Source organism: Meles meles, chromosome 10, assembly GCF_922984935.1.
Source record: "Meles meles chromosome 10, mMelMel3.1 paternal haplotype, whole genome shotgun sequence".
Classification (NCBI taxonomy): Eukaryota; Metazoa; Chordata; class Mammalia; order Carnivora; family Mustelidae; genus Meles; species Meles meles.
In genome coordinates, this window is record NC_060075.1 from 95,781,119 (window position 1) to 95,800,241 (window position 19,123).

At 53.9% G+C, this 19,123-nt stretch overlaps 1 protein-coding gene across 1 annotated transcript; it reads right to left on the minus strand.

The window, feature by feature from the left end:
- Window positions 1-13,435: 13,435 nt before the first annotated feature.
- Window positions 13,436-14,600, minus strand: LOC123951801 (non-histone chromosomal protein HMG-17). Its single transcript, XM_046020853.1, has one exon. It carries the CDS (start codon window positions 14,545-14,547, stop codon window positions 14,275-14,277), a length of 273 nt encoding a protein of 90 aa, XP_045876809.1. The 5' UTR covers window positions 14,548-14,600; the 3' UTR covers window positions 13,436-14,274.
- Window positions 14,601-19,123: the final 4,523 nt, after the last annotated feature.

Genomic DNA, 19,123 nt, shown 5'->3' on the forward strand with positions numbered 1-19,123 from the left:
CTCTGCGTCCGTTCCCACACTCGGCCTGGCTCAGCCATCTGCCCCCTGACCCGACCTTCCTGGGGTGGCCGTGGTCCCTCATCCCTACGTGGTGGATGGATGTCACCGGAGACGAAGGTAGACCAGGGTTGCAGAAGCCGCTTCCTTCGGCTTCAGTTTCTGAGCTCCCCATGTTTTGTTCCGAGCATCTGGGCTGTTTAGAAGGATATCGTCTGGGTCTGTCTGGGTGGCTGCAGACACACCACACCCTGGGTGGCTTGTAAACAACAGAAAGTTACTTCTCACGGTTCCAAGGGCTGGAAAGTCCAAGATTCCGGCTGGCAGATTTGTGAGGTGTCTGCTGAGGGCCCACGTCTGGGTCACAGATGTCCTCGCACTGTCCCTTCTGGGGGGGAGAGGGAGGGGGAGGGAGCCCTTTCATGAGGTGCTGTTCCCATTTGTGAACGCCGTCCCACCGGGACTTAGGAACTCAGCACATGAGTTTGGGGAGGACACAAACATCTTGACCTCAGCAGATGTGAAAGGGACCCTGTCCCCCTCAGTGACCCTGATTCCTGCTGGGGGACAGTCAGGGCGAGACAAAGCCATGACATCATTGCTTTCGCAGGTGCTGCCAGTGGCTGTGCTCACATAGGCTGTGTTCACGGGAGTCTCTCGGGAATTTGCCTCCTGCAGGAGCGTGGTTTTAATTGTACAGTTGGAGGACTGAGCTCCCCGTTGGGGGATCGACTCCAACCAGATATTAGTGAGGATATCGGGGAAGCACATGTGCCGTCTCAGTTATCCAGCCCTAATTAACTAGGTGGCAGGTGCTGTGAGGGCTGGGGTAGTGCAGACAGCCTTTGCCCTTGGAGGGCTCCCTGTCTGTGAGTCTGGGAGATGCGAGGGGGCTGCAGGGGACTCTGTCCCGGGGGTGTGGCCGGCCTGGCAGCCAGCCAGGGTGGGGGGGTCTGGGGCAGCTGGGTTGCGGTCAGCACCCTGGGGTCCAGGAGCCTCACCCACATGTGGAGGCTTTCAGAAATCAGAAGATCAAGTAAACACACACATTAAAGGGCACCTGGGTGGCTCAGTGGGTTAAGCCTCTGCTTTCGGCTTAGGTCATGATCTCAGGGTCTTGGGATTGAGCCCCACATCGGGCTCTCTGCTCAGCAGGGAGCCTGCTTCCTTTCCTCTCTCTCTCTGCCTGCCTCTCTGCCTACTTGTGATCTCTGTCCGTCAAATAAATAAAAAAAAATCTTAAAAAAAAAACCCACACACATTAAGAGTGGGGAATGTATACCAGCGAAGCCTGATACAACATATGTGTACTGTTTACCATCTGTCAGTCACCCACCTGTCTGTCCTTCCCAAATGGAAATATCCATTCTTTTCCAACACCCATGGGGAACTGATAAAAGTTGAAATGATTTTGGCCACATTCTTGGGTTGAAAGTACTTGAGAGGCAAAAGAGTTTTTTTCACTTGGAGGGGCGCCTGGGTGGCTCAGTGGGTTAAAGCCTCTGCCTTCGGCTCAGGTCATGATCCCAGGGTCCTGGGATTGAGCCCCGCATCGAGCCCCGCATCAGGCTCTCTGCTCAGCAGGGAGCCTGCTTCCTCCTCTCTCTCTCTGCCTGCCTCTCTGCCTACTTGTAATTTCTGTCAAATAAATAAATAAAATCTTTAAAAAAAAGGAGTTTTTTCACTTGGAAAGTGTAAAAAAACTTTCCGTATAATTTTGGATTCAAGAGTCAAGAAAAATGGAAATCACGACCGCTTTAAAGTCAATAAGGATGAAGAGCACAGTTGGCACACCAACGCACACGGGACACATCTGTGCTCGGTGGTGGGGGCCGTGCAAGGTGTCTGGCGCTCAGCGTGACTGACCACAGCAGGGACCGGCATCCCTCCCGCCACCGACCGACGGCCCAGCGTGGGGGGTTAGTGCTGGGGGTGTGGACGGGCCCCAGATCCCTGCGTGGCCACAGCGGCGTGTAACCGTAGATGCGCTTTCCAGAAAATAGGAAAGATTGAAATAAAATCTTTTGAGCATTCAACTCAATATGCTAGTTAGTAACCATAGCAAAGAAAACACGTAAAGTATAGAAGGAAGGAGTGAATAATGATGGGAACAGAGCTAACGAGACCGAGAAGTTAGAGACGACTTGATCAGTAAACTGGCACATTTGTTCTGAAGACAGGTGAGGTAGAAACCCTGAACAGAATAATCCCCACGGAATAAGTTGCGAAGTTACCCAGATATTAATTTACAGGGTACAACTGTGGGCCCTGGGTGCGTGTTTACGAGGATCTCCATCATCTGATCCCATGTGATGTATGAGCTATCCCAGATCATAGACGAAGACAGCATGTTCCCTAAGTAATGGTACACGGCCACTGTCACCTTGACCCACTAGGACGCGTCCTGCCGAAGGTGAGAGCCCGAGCACGGCCAACAAGAAGTAGCTTAAAAAAGTTTGTGTTTGTATTGCATATATTTTTAATTTTCTGTGTATAATACATGTTTCAACATTTTAAATGTTGAATGTTTTAAATGTTTAATGAAATGTTTAAATGTTTCAACATTTAAAAAAAAGATTTTATTTATTTATTAATGAGAAAGAGCGAGTGCCCAGAAGGAGAAGGAGAAGCAGACTCCCCCTTGAGCAGGAAGCCTGATTCAGGGCTCGATCCCAGGACTCTGGGATCATATCCTGAGCTGAAGGCAGCAGGTGCTGATACCCAGATGTTTCAACATCTTAAAAACTCTTTCCGGCTGGGGAGAGACTGACCTTCCAGTCTTCTTCTTGGAGGAAGAGCCCAGGGGAAGTATGCCTTATGATATGCAAACCGGTCAGCCCAGAGCCAGACTCCACCTGGACCACAGAGGCAAGACCTCTGCCTTCATCATCCCAGGCCAGGTACCAGGCAGCTAAGGGATACCGTTGTCATTTAGAACCTGCTAGAATTATTTAAAGTAGCCAGTTTTAGGCTGTTCACCCTGCCCTGCCCTGCCTTTCCCATGGGAACCCCAATAGAGACTTTGGCTGGGGCTCTCCCCTCCTCTGGCTTCTGCCACGTGACCACCAAGATGCCCCCCCACCCCCCCACTGCCCATGGGACGTGCTGTGCCTCCTGTCTCTGGGCCCTGAAGGTCCAATCGCCTCTGTTTCCTGAGACTCTCCTGTGAGTCCTCCGTGGCACACACCCAATAGACTGTCCCCTGCCTGGGGCTGGGATCCAGGGACGTCGTGAAGGAACCAGCCTCATTATATCCTTCCTGGAGCTTGCCTGCCCACACAGCTCAAAGCATTCCACCTGCATCCGGGGGCGTGCAGCAAGGGGTAAGGTGAAGGGCAAAGGCATTGTCTTCTTGGGATTCTACCTTTTCTCCAGGAAATCTAGCTCTTCTAGGGCTTCTCCCTGTGACTCTTGGCCAAGCTGGTCTCACAGTCCCCCTCTAGCTGCAGGAGAGGCTGGGAATGAAGCGTATCACCTCTCAGCTCTCAGAGGAGAAGCGCGGGACAGAGGGTAGGAAATGAGCAGCCCACGCCTGTGCCACCTCAGCAGAGCAGGACGGGGGCCCAGCGTGAGCACAGACAGGCGGCCCCCAGGTGCTCCTGTGTCCCAGCGGCGAAACGTCAGACGCATCCCTCTCAGCACCAGGAACGAAACAGAGGGGCTCACATTCGAGGCTGGTACTCAGGCTTATGGAGGGGACCCTCGTCCATGTGGTAAGACTATGAAATGAAAGGGGCATTGGTTGGAAAGGCAAGGTCAAAACTGCCATTACGTGCAGATGTATGATCGTCTATCTAGAAAATCCATGAAAATCAATGAAAATAATTGGAACCAATGAGGTTTCATGGTGGCATGAAACAAAATCTGCACACAAAATCAATAATCTACCTATGAAACAGCAATTATAAATTGAATTTATAATTCAATTATAAATTAACATAAGGGATACCCTATACACAATAGCCATAAGCTATAAAATATCCAGGAATAAGCCACATAGGGCAGACACTAAGAATCTAATACATATACATATATAAAGAGCTTCTACAAATCAATTGAAAAAAGATAACGCGATTTTTAAATGGGCAGTTGGTAGAAGGAACTACGAACAGGTTTATGCACGGCCCGTAAGGACATGAGAGGAGCGAAGTCCCAGAGAAATTGAATTAGCACAACGAGATATTAATATTTATTTGAAAATGACAAAAATGGGTAACATCAAGTGTTGGCAGGGCCCCGGTTTGACAATAAACCAATGCATCATTTTTGGTGGGTGACTTGGCGGTCTCCGTGGAAGGAGGGGGCATTCCTCTCCCCTGAGTGGCAGTCCTGGACAAATACTTGTGTCCTTGAGCGTAAGAGACCCGGGGAGCACGTCCTGTAGCCTTGTTTCGGCAGTGACGGATAGCTCCGGATATGAATGTCCTTCAACTAGAGATGGTGGGGCAGTGGTGGGTCACGTCGCGGAATTGGGACTGGATAAGTGAGCCCACCTGACTGAAGACTCTCGCTGAAGACAGGGACAGACACCGCATGGATCCTGAAAGTCGTGCCCTGGGGGCTCCGAGGAGGGAATTTGGGCCAACAGCCGATGTCTGTGGTTCCTTCATCTTCCTCCGCCTCTGGCGTGAGCTGATCCCAGGGACCTTGCCAGATGGATGGCTGCCCTCCAGGAGAGATGACTCCTTTGGAGACAGAGCATCAGTGGAAGGGGGCCCCACATGCAGGGAGGGGGGCATCCCTGGTCTCTCTTCCTCTTTGTTTGCTTCCAGCCCTGCTGCGGCACCAGCCTCATTTGCAGAGCTGAGCTGCTGGGTGGGTCTCAACCCTTTAGAAGGCAGATCTGCATTAGGCACCCATTGCTGGGCAGCCACCGAGCAGAGCGAAGCAGATGCTGGTTATCTTGTAGGATTTCTGAGTCAGGGACCTGGGAGTGGCTCAGCTGGGTGGTCGTGGCTCACCTGAAGCCTTGACCGGGGAACTGCTGATGCGGCGCTCATGGGGAGAACCAGGCACCTCTTCGGGGCAGCTGGCTTCCTCTGGAGCTACTGAGGCGAGCGCAGGAGAGCATCACGGCACACCCAGCATGCAGACTGCAGTGCCTTTTTATCATTTTTATTTTTACAGATTTTATTTATTATTTTAATGAAAGAGAGCGAGAGCAAGCACGAGTGGGGAAGAGGGACAGAGGGAAAATAGACTCCCTGCTGAGGAGGAAGCCCTATGCGGGGCTCAACCCCAGGACCCTGGGATCATGACCTGAGCTGAAGACAGACACTTAACCCCCTGAGCCACCCAGGCGCCCCAAGCTGTGGTGTCTTTAATAATGGATCCTGGCACCAAAGAAGAGACTTCTGTCATGTTCTGCTGGTTAGACAGGCCAGTACAAGGCAAGGTACGGGATGACACAAGGGTGTGAATGTGGGATGATTAGGAGCCATCCTGGAAGCTGGCTCCCACGCTGTGTCTCTGACCAGAGGAAGAGGGGAAGGGGCCATTTTTTGCGGAAGAGAGTGGGATCGCTGGTGTCTTTGCCTTATTCCTCTTGCCACTTCTCTCTCAAGGCCATTTTAGGCATGTGGACCTGTAAAACAGCATGACTTCCACGCCAGTGCTGGGAAACTGAGCATCCACAGGCAAAAGAGGAAGCTGGCCCCTACTTCACACCATACACACAAACCGACTCAAACTGGATCAAAGTTCTCAAGGTGAGAGCTGAAGGTGCAGTCTTAGAAGAGAAGATGCAGGAAATGCCTCCTCATGTGTGGTTTGAGATGCTTCCTTGGACAGGACACCAAAGTACAAGCAACAAAAGGAAAAAAGCAGAGAGGAGCCGGACTGCATCAACATTTAAAACTTGCACGCGTCCAAGGACACAATCACCAGACTCAATCAACCCATGCATGGGAGACTCTGACAGGGCTCCTGCCAGATAGGGCTGGGCAGGTGCTGCCAGCAGAGATGAGGGTTCGAGGAGGGGAGAAAGGCTTCACGGGACGGGTGCTGATCTCAGTTTGCCAGGCAGAGGCATGAGAAGTGGGCTGGGGAGGGCACCGCCGGGCCCACGTTCTGGGAAGGAGATCAGTACCTGGCAGGGATTTCTTGGACAGACTTTTAGGCTGCTCTGCAGAAGCCCTCAAACCCGCCAGCTTGCTTCTTGGCCAAGCTCTGTCCCCACTGCTGTCATCAGTCCGACAGGGATGCAGCCACCCCAGTACCCGAGTCCAGCTGTGGGCGTGAGGGAGCACACAAGACAGTGGGGCCATGGGCCAGGGTGTCCTTGTTGGATGTGCCTGACCAGAGAATTGGGATCCATGGCTCCTGAAAGGTGCTTGGTTTCCGAGGCGGTGAAGGCCACTGGTGAACTGTGCTGAGTGTGTGTGTGGGGTGGGGAGGACCCGGGGAGGAAAAAGGAGGAAAGGGAGGTCCACCGCAGTTTGTACTTGGCTCCACAGCGCTGTCAGCACGGGGTCTGGGCCTCCAGTTTCGGCTGAATATGATGAAGCCCAAAGGAGGAGGAGATCTGGTGGGGACGTGGGTGGTGGGGCTATGAGTGCCAAAATGAGCCAAATCTTCCCCCTTTATGGTGAGAAGTCCATGCATACTGAACAAAATGTGGTATTTAGGGAGATGGAGGAGATCCAGCTATAGAAGGAAGGACATCCTGCCGTGTACAAGAACATGGCTAGAGCTTGAGGGCATCGTGCTCAGTGCAACAAGTCAGAGAGAGACAAATACCATATGATCTCACTTCCCTGTGGAATCTAGGAGAACTGAGTTCAATGAGAGAATAGAATGGTGGTTCCCAGAGGCTTGGGGGGAGGGTAGTGGGGAGATGTCGGTCAAAGGGAAGGAGCTTCCAGTTCTGAGATGAATGAGTTCTGGGGATCTAATGTACGGCAGGGGTGAGCGTAGTTAATAGCTCTGTATTATATATTTGAAAGTTGCTAAGAGAGTAGATCTTAAAATTTTGCACCATAAAGACATTGTAACCATGTGGGGTGATGGGTCAGTTCACAAGGTATCACATACATTCAGCACAAAGAGGACATAGAAAGTATACTTGGTCCATGAAGCGTACCACACTCAGAGCTGTTACACTGTACGCCTCTAACTTAGGCAGCGTTACATGTCAACTGTATCAGTAAAGCTGGAAAGTACCAGCTTTGTTGCAAGGGGTGAAAGCAAGAGGGAGGAGATGGGGGAGGGCAGAGCTGTTGACTTTATGGGCGGACCTCACTGAACGGTTTCGATGGGGCGTGAACACCTCTGGCAAAACAGAACAGGGGAAAGGCTGTGTGTGCATGCTGGGGCTTCTGTGATGGTGAGTGCAGGAGGCTTGGGGGGTGGCATGTGGCCTGGGACATCCACCCTGGACAGCGGTCAGGATTATCCTGGCGGCTGCGGGCTTGTTACACCTGTTGAACAGGGACCACCCCGGGCTGTGTCATGGGTGAAGCCCTGAGGACACCAGGCTTGTCCCAGCTGTTGGGGAGAGAGGCTGGGCCCCTGCCCTCTCTGCCTTCTACCTGGGCACACCCCGTTCCAGAATGCCTGGGCCAGGACTACAGCGATGGGCCTTGTTTTGGTGTCAAAGCTATAAAAAGATTTCTGGGAAAAAACCCAGAACATTTATTGGCAAGTTCCCATGATTCGGGGAAGAGCGGAATGTAGTGGTAGCAAATGATACGGCTTTAAAATGACACATTTATGACACGTCCCCAGGGCAAGGCCCTGCTGTCCAGAAAAGCTGGGCTGTCTGGGAGGGCCTGCGGCCGAGGCAGCTAAATGGCGTTTGTCTCTGCCCTTTGTCACATCCAGATGTCCCGTGTGGGTTGACCAGCTGGTTTGGACAGGTGTCTCCAGTGCCTGTTAGCAGGAGGCCGGTGGACCCACGGAGTGTTAGGTGTCCCTCCCCCAGTGTGGGGGTTGGGGAGGGTTTCCAAGCCGCTCAGGGTCTGAGTTCCCGAGTCATCTCTGTGGCTCCTAGGGACTGTCCCCGTTCCCTGCACTGCCAGCCCCCAGCCACCTGCTCAGAGCAGGGGCTAGCTGGAGAGTTCCAGTGGGGGCAGGAGCCTTCCTCAGGTACTGAGGCTTGTCTGTGTCTGGTTGCTGTCTTGGAGCTGTAATCTGGGCTGCATCTTTTTGGACTGGGGTGGGAACCTGAGGTCAGAGGGGTCAGTGGGCTGGAAGGAAAGCTCAGGGCCCTGTGGAGGAAGGCACACTGGAGTGTCTCCAGGGAGCCCCAGAACTTGCACGGCAGCCCAGCTCCCCTGTGAGCCCTGTCTGCACCAGGCTCTTAGAACTTCTTATGGGACAGGAAGTGACAGATCACGTCCACACGAAAACACAAAGCCAAGTACACCAGGTGGAGAAATCAGGTTTCCAGTACCTCGGAACCTGTGTGCTTTCCCCTATGGCTTCCCATCCCTTCCCCAGAAGCAAGCACTGAGAGGGAAGACCGCACAAGGATCTGGGGACAGGATGGCCATCTACTCGCCCAGCAGAGGGGTTCTGGAAGGAAGCAGACCTGCCACACCTGGGTCTCGGGCTTCAGCTTCTGAGACTTCGAGGAAGAAATTCATTCATGTTGCTCGAGCTGCCTGGTTTGTGGTGTTTGGTTCTGGGAGGCCCTCCATGGACTCTGGCTTAGGGCAGAGCAGACCCTGCCTCACCCTTAACTTGCAGGGTCCCTGGGGACAAGCTGCCACGGCTCTGGTTTTCCTTCTTCAGGGACACGATGGGACAGATGAACCACAGCAATTCTGGACAAGAGCAACAGGGTCTGGGCAGTGGTCCTGAGGTCCCATCACTCGCTGCCTCCTGCCCCTCTGTGTCCCATAACTTCATGGCACAGGGAAGGAACTACATGTGTGGCATGTGGAGACTGATGTGGAAGCTTCAGGAAGAAAGGTGCTCAGTAATATTTTTTGAAAGGGTAAGTGACTAACACAGTGGGTATGAGAGCAGACCAAGGGGGCAGAGACGCCTTCTTCCCAAGAGTTGAGCTCCTGGGACAGGGTAAGAACCTGGGTTCTTGTCATTCATGGGCAGGACGGCCTCACGGGGCTCCAGCACAAAGGCGGAGGGACCTGGGAGGTTCTGGATTCCCGACTCCTCCTTTTCCTCTTCTCCTTGCCTGTTTTCTGACAGTGAGTTCTTCAATTCACAGGGCGCATTTGGGGTACACCAGGTGTGGTGGCGGGGGCGGCGAGAGGGCTCCGGGGAGAAAGTGAGGTGACCCAGGGGATGGGAGCAGTCAGGAAGGGAGGGAGGGGGGTGTAGGGAGGGGGCAGAAGAGGGCAGGGATCTTGGCGGCTCCTTTAGCCGGAAATGAAACGTGGGACCTGGGTTTCCTGGAACAATAATAGCACATCCTTCCCGCGGGGTTCCTGCGTTCCGGGAATGGTGCCCAAGTGCCCGGCATCCTGTGGTCCCCCCCGTGACCCTCAGGGCAGATTCTGTTTGTATTTCTCTTTTACAGATAAGGAAACTGGGAGCCCAGTGTGGTCAGGTAGTGCTCCTGAGGCCACACAGCCCCCTTGGAGGTGGAGACAAGCTTAAACCCCGGTTTCTGTGATCCCAAATGCTTTCAGCACCCCTGGACTGACTTGGGGACAAGAGAGGCACATGTCTCTTTGTGGAGAAGGGCTCCCCCTCCCCCCGTGGGGTGTCCGGCACCAAGGGCCGCGGGGTACTGAGCTCTAATTCTAACCTGGTCCTAGACAGTTAGCCGGAGTCTCAGGGGGACGGTCGGCTCTGGCCTGCCCCCCAGCCCTGGGCAGTCACCTCCCCCGCTCCGTGCCTCATGCTGTCTCATTTATGATAGGGGCACGGGGTAGGCTCTTGGGCACTAATCTGTCTGCAGGAGTCTCTGCGTAAGGGGGGGCAGCGCCCTCACAGAGGGACACCCCCCACCCTGACCTTGGCCGGCTGTGAGGGATGGCGCCCTGGTTCACAGCAACCACATAACCCCTATAGCTCCAAATCTGCCCCTTGCGGCAGAGAGACGATCTTTATGGGGACTCGCTGGAGTACTATGAGGAGGTCTGGACCTCTGCACCCTGAGCCAGCGGCGAGCCTGCACCCCGTTACTCACGCACCCCAGAACCCACTGTGTCGAAGTCTCCAGCAAGCCTGCATGCCAGCACCTGAGTGATCACAGCCGTGGGCGAGCCTGTCCTCACAGCCGGCGTCCTCCGGGCTGATTGGGCTAGTTCCTTTGGGGGCCCTCTGAGGAAGGGTCCTGTGTGCCGTCACCCAGGTCTGGGGCGTGCGTCACGGGGAGACTCGCGAAGACCTTCCATGAGACAGGCGTGCGCGCAGGCTGAGGGACCCAGTCTCCGGACTCTCCACCTGCACATGAGCCCTTTCTGGAAGCTGCACTGCCTTTGGAGTTGGCTGAGGGATGAAGGGTTTCTGTGTGTCTCTTTGACAGACGCCGTTCTCCCATTTCACTCTTAACCCCCCATCCATCCCCCATTGGGTGCGACCGGGGGTCTCCAGGTCCTTGGTGGGTCAACTCCTAATCTTGTGTCCACTTGGGAAGGCGAGTGGTGCTAACGGCGGGAAGCCCGTTCTTCTGCGTGTCGGGGATTTAAAACTTTTGTTTTCAACTCAGGAGAAAGAGGGACTCGCTAGGATTTCCCCGGAAGGGCTGAGGGTTCCCTAAACTCCCGTGTGCTGGTTCGGGCTTTTCCGAAGCTGCCCGAAGGACGGCCGGGCTGGATCTGAGTTCTTGCTCTTTTTCTCCTTGGGTTTTAGAGACACGTTGTCCCATCGTTGTCTCATTTACTCTGGCCGTGGTAGAAAGGTTTAATCTAATTCGTTGTCTTTTTTTTTTTTTTTAATTCGTTGTCTTTTTAACTTATATTTTCTTTATGGGGGAGGCCTTGAGGATTGTCTTCCTCGTTGATGACTCAGAGTTTTCTAACGCATGCCTGGAAAGTGGTCATTCTGTGGTATTTTCTCAGGCTCCCTATGGGCCCTTTGCGAGGTGCACACTCGAGTCTCCTGTTTCTAGAATGTTCTGTTGGATCTGCTTTGGAAAGTGGGTTCTGGGGCACTGTTTTCCCGGGGAGCACTGCATGTGTCCTTGACCTCTCCTTTCTCTGTATCCTTTGCCTTGTTTTGCGGACTTTCTTTGGCCAAATGTCTTTGTATTAAATTTGCTGTGAGTTTCTTCTCTCCTGGGCCCTAGCGCTCTTTTCTTTGGTTCCGGGATGATCCTGTCTCATTCTTCTATTTCTTTTCTGACGTCGATTGATGCTTTTGCTCCCTCTTCTCCCTGGTTTGGTCCGTCTCCCTTCAGGAGATGTGGATGTCTGATTCAGGGTAGGTTTCACGTCCTCAGACGCTTGTTGGGGCATAGTTGGTTTTATTCACAGTGTAGATGTGCGGTTTCCTTCTTCCTGTGTTTCGGGGGGAGTGGACTCCCCTCCGTTCCTTTCCTGATGCTCTGGAGCGTTGTCTATGGGCTCCAGACCCACCTCATCTATTTTCTGCCCCAGGTTCGCAGTGAGACCTCAGCCTTCCTGTCAGTCTGGGGACCGTCCTTCGGGGGAGGGTTTGCTTTGGAGGGGACTGCGAACCCTCTGTGGGCCACCTACGCCCACCACTCCCTTCCTCACCCGAATGCCGGTGGACCTTCTTCCCTCCCGTTAGGCTTTCAGGAGGAGACTTCCTTCCAGTCCTGCTTCCCCCGATGTGCTGCTGGCCAGAGAGGACGGGTTTTCGGGGGTCCCCATGGCCACACCTCCTGCAGTCCGGCTGGGGGCCGCGGGCAGGGCCTGGAGCTGAGGCTTGTAGCTTTTTCTCTTCTGACACACATTTTTCATAAATAATTTTTCATCAAATTATTTCATAAAATTTCATAAAATTTTTCATAAAAAATATTTTTATTTATTTATGTTTTAATTCCAGTATAGTTAATATTTTGCCGTGTTGGCAGGTTTTTTCCCCAAATAACTGGAGGGTTTTGCATGAAACTTTAAAGGTACTCTGGATTATTTGGGGAGAGGCATTTGGAGTCCTGCTTTCTTTCACGGACACACCACCCACGCCAACAAATCAGGGAAACCGTAGAAGGTTGGGCAGCACCGTTGGTCAATATGACCTAAGCAGTATTTGCAGAACCACGAACGCAGAAACAGATGCTTGGAAGGGCCGTATGGCTTCCTCGCGAAGACAGCCCACCTCCCTGAGCTTGGAAACAATCCTCCGTAAGAGTCAAACGTTCGTAATCACACATAGTATATTTTGTTCTTACAATGAAAGTAAATCAGAAACCAGTCAGATACCTAGAAAATCCCCAGGATATCTGGAAATTAAGAAAAACTCCTTTAAAGAATGCATGGGTCAGAGAAAAAAAAGAAACGCAGGGCAATTGTTAGGAAATGTCTCATCCTAACATAAACATATCAGAGTTTATGAGTTGTGCCAAAGCAGTGTTGAGTGGAAAGTCATAGCCTTGACTGCTCACCTCAGAAAAGTGTAATTCTGGGCGCCTGGGTGGCTCCGTCGGTGAAGCACCCACCTTCGGCTCAGGTCATGGCCCCAGGGTTCTGGGATGGAGCCCCCTGTGGGGGGTCCCTGCTCGGCGGGATCACCCCTGCACTCCCCCCTGATTCGTGCTCTCTGTCTCTCAAATAAATGAATACAAGCTTTAAAAAAAGAAAAGAAAAGAAGCACAATTCTAAATTAATGCTATGACTCCGTCTAAAGCAACCAGGGAGGTTTACCCAACTAAGTCTAAGGCAGGAAATAGTGACGACAAGAATGGGAATCGGAGAGACGGAAGGCAGCTGACCCACAGGGGAATCGGTAGAACCAAGAGCTGACTCTCGAAGAGATTCCTAACATGGGCAAAATTCCAGCAAGACTGATAAAAAAGGAAAGAAGGAATCCAAAAATTATGGGTATGAAGGGGAGAGGGGCTCTCATACCAGACCCTGCAGACGTTAGAAGGATGATAAGGAAAACAGTACAGGCAAGTTGGTGGCAGTAAGTTTGACAACTGAGATCCCAGAACAAATTCTTTGAAAAAATGGTCGTGAAAACAGGTGCAGGGTACTGGTCAATCCGAATACTCCATAGCTACTCAGGAAATGGGATTCTTTTTAAAAAAAGTTTATCTCTTTAGTCATCTCTGCACCCAACATGGGGCTCGAACTAACTCACGACCCCAAGATCAAGAGCTACAGGCTCTTCCCGTGGAGTCAGCCAGGTGCCCCCAAATGGAATTCTGTTTTCCCCCAAAGATTTTATTTATTTATTTGACAGAGAGAGACACGGCGAGAGAGAGCACAAGCGGGCAGTGGGAGAGGGGGAAGCAGGCTCCCTGCCGAGCAGCGAGCCCGATGCGATGCGGGGCTTGATCTCAGGACCCTCGGATCATGACCTGAGCCGAAGGCAGAGGCTTAACGACTGAGCCATGGAATTCTTTTTTTTTTTTTTCCCAAGCCAAACTGTATCCAGCTTTATTAAAGATACTTTTCATAAACAATCATGGTATTTCAGGCAGGACATGGGCAGACAATCGTTAACAGTATACAACAACTTTCAAACTCCCTTCTTCAATGGACTACCAAAATCAGAAAGCCACTATAAAACCCAATGCAGTCTTCATGTGATGCTCGGAGCAGGGAAGTTTAGAGTGAGGGCGGACAGTTCACATTTAGCATGTTGTTTAACAACTTTTCACAAGCCGACCCTGACTTTCAGGAAATGAAATGAAAATGGCAGGATTATCCATCTGAAGATCCACGAGCTAAAAAAGGAACTCTTTTGAGGGACGCCATCTCAGTGGTGACACTTTGTCAAGTCCAGATTGCCTGACATACTGGGAACCATGTCTTGGGGGTCAGGTTCCAACAGGTCTCTGGGTTTAAGGGAGTCAAGTCTATGTTGAAGGCAGAGAGGGAGAAGAGGACATAAAAACTGAATTTTAGTTTCTTCCACACCACCAAGGGATTTGTGCCCAGGCGGCTCATGTGTCTCAACGTCAAGGAACCCCTCCTCCTGGGAGCCAAGAGGAAGTTTCTCAAAACTAGGAGGGAAAGGTGTTTTTCCCTTTGTGTCAATCTAGCTTCAGAGATAGTCTATTAGTGACATATGCCCTTCCCCCAAAACAACAATGAAGTGTTCTGTGTGCTAACAACATAGCTTTAAAGAAAAAAAAGTAAAACAAAATTCTGCATTTTTATAAAACTTGATAAAAAATAGTATTTCAAACTGTACAGTCACCAGAAGTACACAGTTATCAAAAATGCACACCCTTCACTTGGCATCTCCAGCACCTTCAGCTTTCTGTGCCTGGTCTGTTTTGGCATCTCCGTTTTCTGCAGGGTTATTCCCATCCTTGCTGGCATCAGCTTTCCCCTTTTTCCCTTTGGGTACCTTCTCTCCCTTCTTTGCTGGGGCCTTTTTAGGCTTGGGCTCTGGCTTTGGAGGAGCAGGTTTAGCAGATAACCTTGCAGATCTTCTCTGTGGCTCGTCCTTCACCTTGGCTTTATCTCCTTTAGCATCCCCCTCAGCCTTTCTCTTGGGCATGGTGGCGACGGCGGCGGGACGTAAGCGCTGGACGCAGGGATGCAGCGGCGTGCGGGCTTTGGCCGGTCCGGGGGTCGTTCTCGCCTCTTCTTCACACTGCTCTGAGCCATGGAATTCTTAATAAAAAAACCTTCCTAGAAAGAAAAACTCTAGAGCCAGATCACTTCATTGGTAAATCCTGTTAAGTTCTTTTTTTTTTTTTTTTTAAAGATTTTATTTATTTATTTGACAGAGAGAAAGACCACAAGTAGGCAGAGAGGCAGGCAGAGAAAGGGGGTGAGCAGGCTCCCCGCGGAGCAGAGAGCCCAATGAGGGACCCGATCCCAGGATTGAGACCATGACCTGAGCAGAAGGCGGAGGCCCAACCCACTGAGCCAAGGGACAACAGCGGTGTCAGACTAAAACCGTGTGTGTCAGGAATGCTGTGGAGCTCGTTTGCGGAGGACTTGCTCACGGCAAGGGACTATTGGAAAGTTAGAGATGAGTGTCCCTCGTGGATGCACATGTTGTTAAGGAAGCGTCAGCAGATCAGGTTCAGCTCTACAGAGCAAGGGCAACACGTCATAACCAGGTGGGTCTGACCCCAGGAATGCGAGGTTGGTTTTACATTACAAAATGAATGGAAAGGGGGCGCCTGGGGGGCTCAGTCGGTTGGTTGTGTCTGCCTTTGGCTCAGGTCAGGATTGTTCACATAAGGGTCCTGGGATGGAGTCCCGCATGGGGTGGGGGAGTCCCTGCTCAGCAGGGAGCCTGCTTCTCCCTCTCCCTCTGCTGCTCCCCCCTTCTCCTGCACATGCTCTCTCTCTGTCAAATAAATAAATACAATATTTAACAAAATGAATGAAAATCACATTCGCAGAATGAAGCAGAGAATTCACAGTGGTGTGGGAAACAGAATTCAACCGGAGTTCGTGGTAAGGAATGTCCACAGACAGGGCAGAGCCTCCCCATGGTGGGAGCACAAGGCGGGGTCAGAGGTCCCGCAGATGCGCCCGCTCAGCGGTCCTGTCCTGGGGACAGCTGCTCCTGGACCTTGGCCGGGGCCGCGGCCCACCCTTCCTTGGACTTGGCCTCTCACTTCCCCTCACCCTTGCAGAGCACAGTGTCCACTTCCTGGCCGGACCTTCCCCTCGGGACGGGTGTGCCGGCCTTCGGGGCGGGAAGGCTGTGGCAGGTCCGCATCTTGCTGCACAGAAACCTGCGCGTGGGGCCTGGGCTCGGCGCCTGTCTCTCAGCTTTCAAGGATGAAGCCAGGACACACCGGGTTAGGAGCTCCTGAGAGGAAGAGAAAACTCAGATAATCTTTGTGTTTAGCTTAGAGCGAAATATTCACGGCCTTTGCTGGTTACAGGGTGCACGCCTGCGCTTCCGATGGGGACTGCTCTGTCTCCTGGGAGGCTGTGACCACACCCTCAGGACAGAGCCTGGGCGCCATGGGCTGCCCTCTGTCCCCCAGCCCGTCCCAGGTCTTCTCACTTCAAGTGGACCTCCTCAGTGGTCCGCAATCGCCCACCTGGGAGCCACCTGGAAGGCAACCTGCTGCTTTTTCATGGTCGTCAAAGAACCCCACATACTTGGGGCTGGGCAGGCAGGTGGTTTTGGTGAACACTGCTGGTTCAACCCCGCCCCAGAAGCCATCGGTGGGGAGCTGGAAGCTGAGTCCAGGAAAGGCCAGGGCTTTGCCAATATCCCATCTCCAAGTCCATTGTTTTTAGGAAGTCCTGCCTGTGGCATGGGAAAAGCACGGTATGAATTAGCTCTCCAGGGGAAGCTGTTTTAGGACACGACGCTTCTCAGGGCAGTGGCTCGGGAGCCGGGAGAGTGGGCTCCGGGCTCCGCTGTATGACCTGCTGGCTGGGTTTCCTCCCCTGTGGAAGGTGATGACCGTCCCGGCTCGCGAGGTGTCGTAACACCACAGGGGCTGGGTGCATGGGACGTCCCGGGTGTAGTGCTTGGGGCGTCCCGGGTGTAGTGCTTGGGCTGTGGCCACTGAGTGGCACCTGTGGCTCTTCCTCCGGGACCACATTGGAGATGCCCATTTCTATGGCACAGGCTGTCGCTTTTCTGGGAACGGAGAAAGTTTGGAAGTGTGCGACAGCGATGTGTAAGGGGGTCCCCATGGGGTAGGGGCAGGGCTCCTGCCTAGAGCCTCCTCTGCCCCCAGCTCGCCTACTATGACATGCTGCCCAGTGAGCCAGGAACCCAGAAGTCAAGAAGGACATATCTTCCTTCACGCTGACCCTCCGAAGAGATTCCTAACATGAGCAAAATCCCAGTAAGACTGATGAAAAGGGAAAGAAGGAATCTAAAAATTATGGGTATCATAATGGGGCCTCCTGAGCTCAGGAGGTCCCTGGGCTGCAGGCTGGGAGCACGGAGTCCCCGCGGGCACAGCCCCCTCCCTCCTGACCTCTCCCAGCCCTGGTGGGAGGTGGGCTCCAGCTGGGCAGGCTGTCCTGGCAGGGGCCTCAGTGGGGGACAGGGGAAGGGGCGTGGCCAGCCACCCGAGAGGACTATGCTTGTTCGCTTGTTCGTTTGTCCGGTGCTCTCCGAGCGGCTGGTGATACGTGGAGCCCCTGGAGCGCCCCCTACCCAAGTGCGCTGCAGGGGGAGCAGACCCTGGACTTCCCGGGTCCCCCAGAGGCTCTGGCCCAGCCTCCATCCAGACCGCGGACAGCCTGACGGAGTGGCATCGGAGGGGGAGGGAGTGTGGCCCCCTGACGCGTGGTGTGCGGTACCCACAATGACCCTCAGCCAGGTGACGTGGCCAACACTTTTCCACGAGATGGTGAGTGGAGCTGTCAGTTCTGATGCAGCCGGACAGAGCTCAGGGCTGCCCCTCAGGCTGGAAGTGAGGAGGTGGTCTCTCCCCGCCTCCAGCCAGCCCTTGACCCTCCTTCCGGTGGGACTGAGACAGAATCCCCTCTGGAATTCCCAGCTCGGAGGCCTGGACGGTCGCAAGGCATGCGGAAACCTCCCTCCCATCAGTGGCCCGGGGACAGCCAGCCTCCTGGCGTGTGCATCTCGAGGGCCTTGCGGTTAAGTTTCGGGGAGTCGACAGTAATGTGTGAATTTTCGACCACACGGCGGGAGTCTGTGCCCCCAACCCTGTGCTGTTCAAGGGTCTACTGTGCCCCCGAGTGTCCTCATTCCTCTGACATCCGGCTCCCCGTTGTCCTTCCCGGAAGCTCCGTGCCTGCTCTCTGGGCGACGTGTCCCCGAGGCCGAGAGCCGTCTGCTTGGCGGACCGCGGTGAGGACCCAGAGCCTGGGCTCCAGGTCAGGTGCATGCGAGTCGGCAGGACGGGGCCTTCTGTGCGGAGGAAAGTCTGGGAAAGCTCCTTCTGTCATTCAGCCTCCACTTTTCAGCCTGCTGGGAGGCTGGTGCCAGCAGCGCTGAGGGAGCGGCGTGAGGTGTTTATGGCTGGGCTCCCCGTGACCCCCACAGGTAGGCCAAGCCTGCTCTGTGCACGACCGCAAAGGCCTTGGTCAGGACAGAAGGGATGGTGTTCCCGCAGCTGGCATCTCGAGGGCTCCCTCACCCCGTTGTCAGCCTGGTCTCTGAGCTGCGGACCAGCGGGGCTGCGGGTGGTCATGGTGGCAGGACTCGGCCAGAGCTCTCTAAGTCCCCCACTGGGAGGCCCACCCCTGGGTCTGGCGACAGGGTTCCCGCTCAGGTAAGGAGGTCTGATCTGTGCCTTTCTGCACCAGCAAACAGAAGGTGGTGATTGGCCAAATTGTTCACATAAGGAGAGCAAAAGCATCCTTGTTCCCCAAGCTTTAAAAATATCCTGGAATATGGGGCTTTGGATATCAGCGGCAGATGGCAGCATTCAGGGCCGCACAGCATGGGGGAGGGGTTGGGAGCTGGTGCAGGGGTCACGCAGGGCAGGGTCAGGGTTGGGGCTGGTTTAGGGGGCACGTAGCTGAGTGGAGAGCCCCTCTCCAGCCTGCAGGACTGCTGACCCTGTTCCCCAGGACCCCTGAGGTGGGCTTTGGTCACGGGCTCCTCTCTGTCCTTGCTCTGTGCTGAATGTCACGAAATAAGACATGACAAGGTCAGTTCAGACGGTGTCTCTGGGTCCACACAACCAAGGAACCCGTGGACGGATGGGGTGACTCTGCAAGGAAGCTGGTCACACTTGAACCGTGACTGTCCCAGTGGGCGAAGACTGAAGTCGCTGTGGGCTTTCTCCTCTGATCTTACAAGCTGGGTTTGCATTTTGGAGTGAGGAGACCCCCAGGGTGGCTTGCCTTCTCTTCCTCCATCTCCCCCCACCGCTGACTGGGAGACGCCCCCACTCGTCCATCCCACAGCAAACACCGGCACCTACCATGTTCTGGGCACCAGTCCCGTGGGGCGCGGGCATGCCTGGGCCTCGGGCAGCCGTGGAAAGTCTGGGAGAGGCAGACGTGCTGGCTCGCAGCTCGTGGCCCTGCCGCTGGCATCCGGGCCGTCCTGGGCATGAGATCCCAGGTCCCGGGTGGGGTGGGGCGTCTACACCGGCAGTATCCCAGCAAGGGGGTCGGTTGTGCACACCTGGCCCTGCCTCCTTTCTCAGGAGGTCGAGCCCAGC

Excerpts from the sequence above, each read along its gene's own strand:
- LOC123951801 (XM_046020853.1), bottom strand. The coding sequence starts at position 14,547 with ATGCCCAAGAGAAAGGCTGAGGGGGATGCTAAAGGAGATAAAGCCAAG.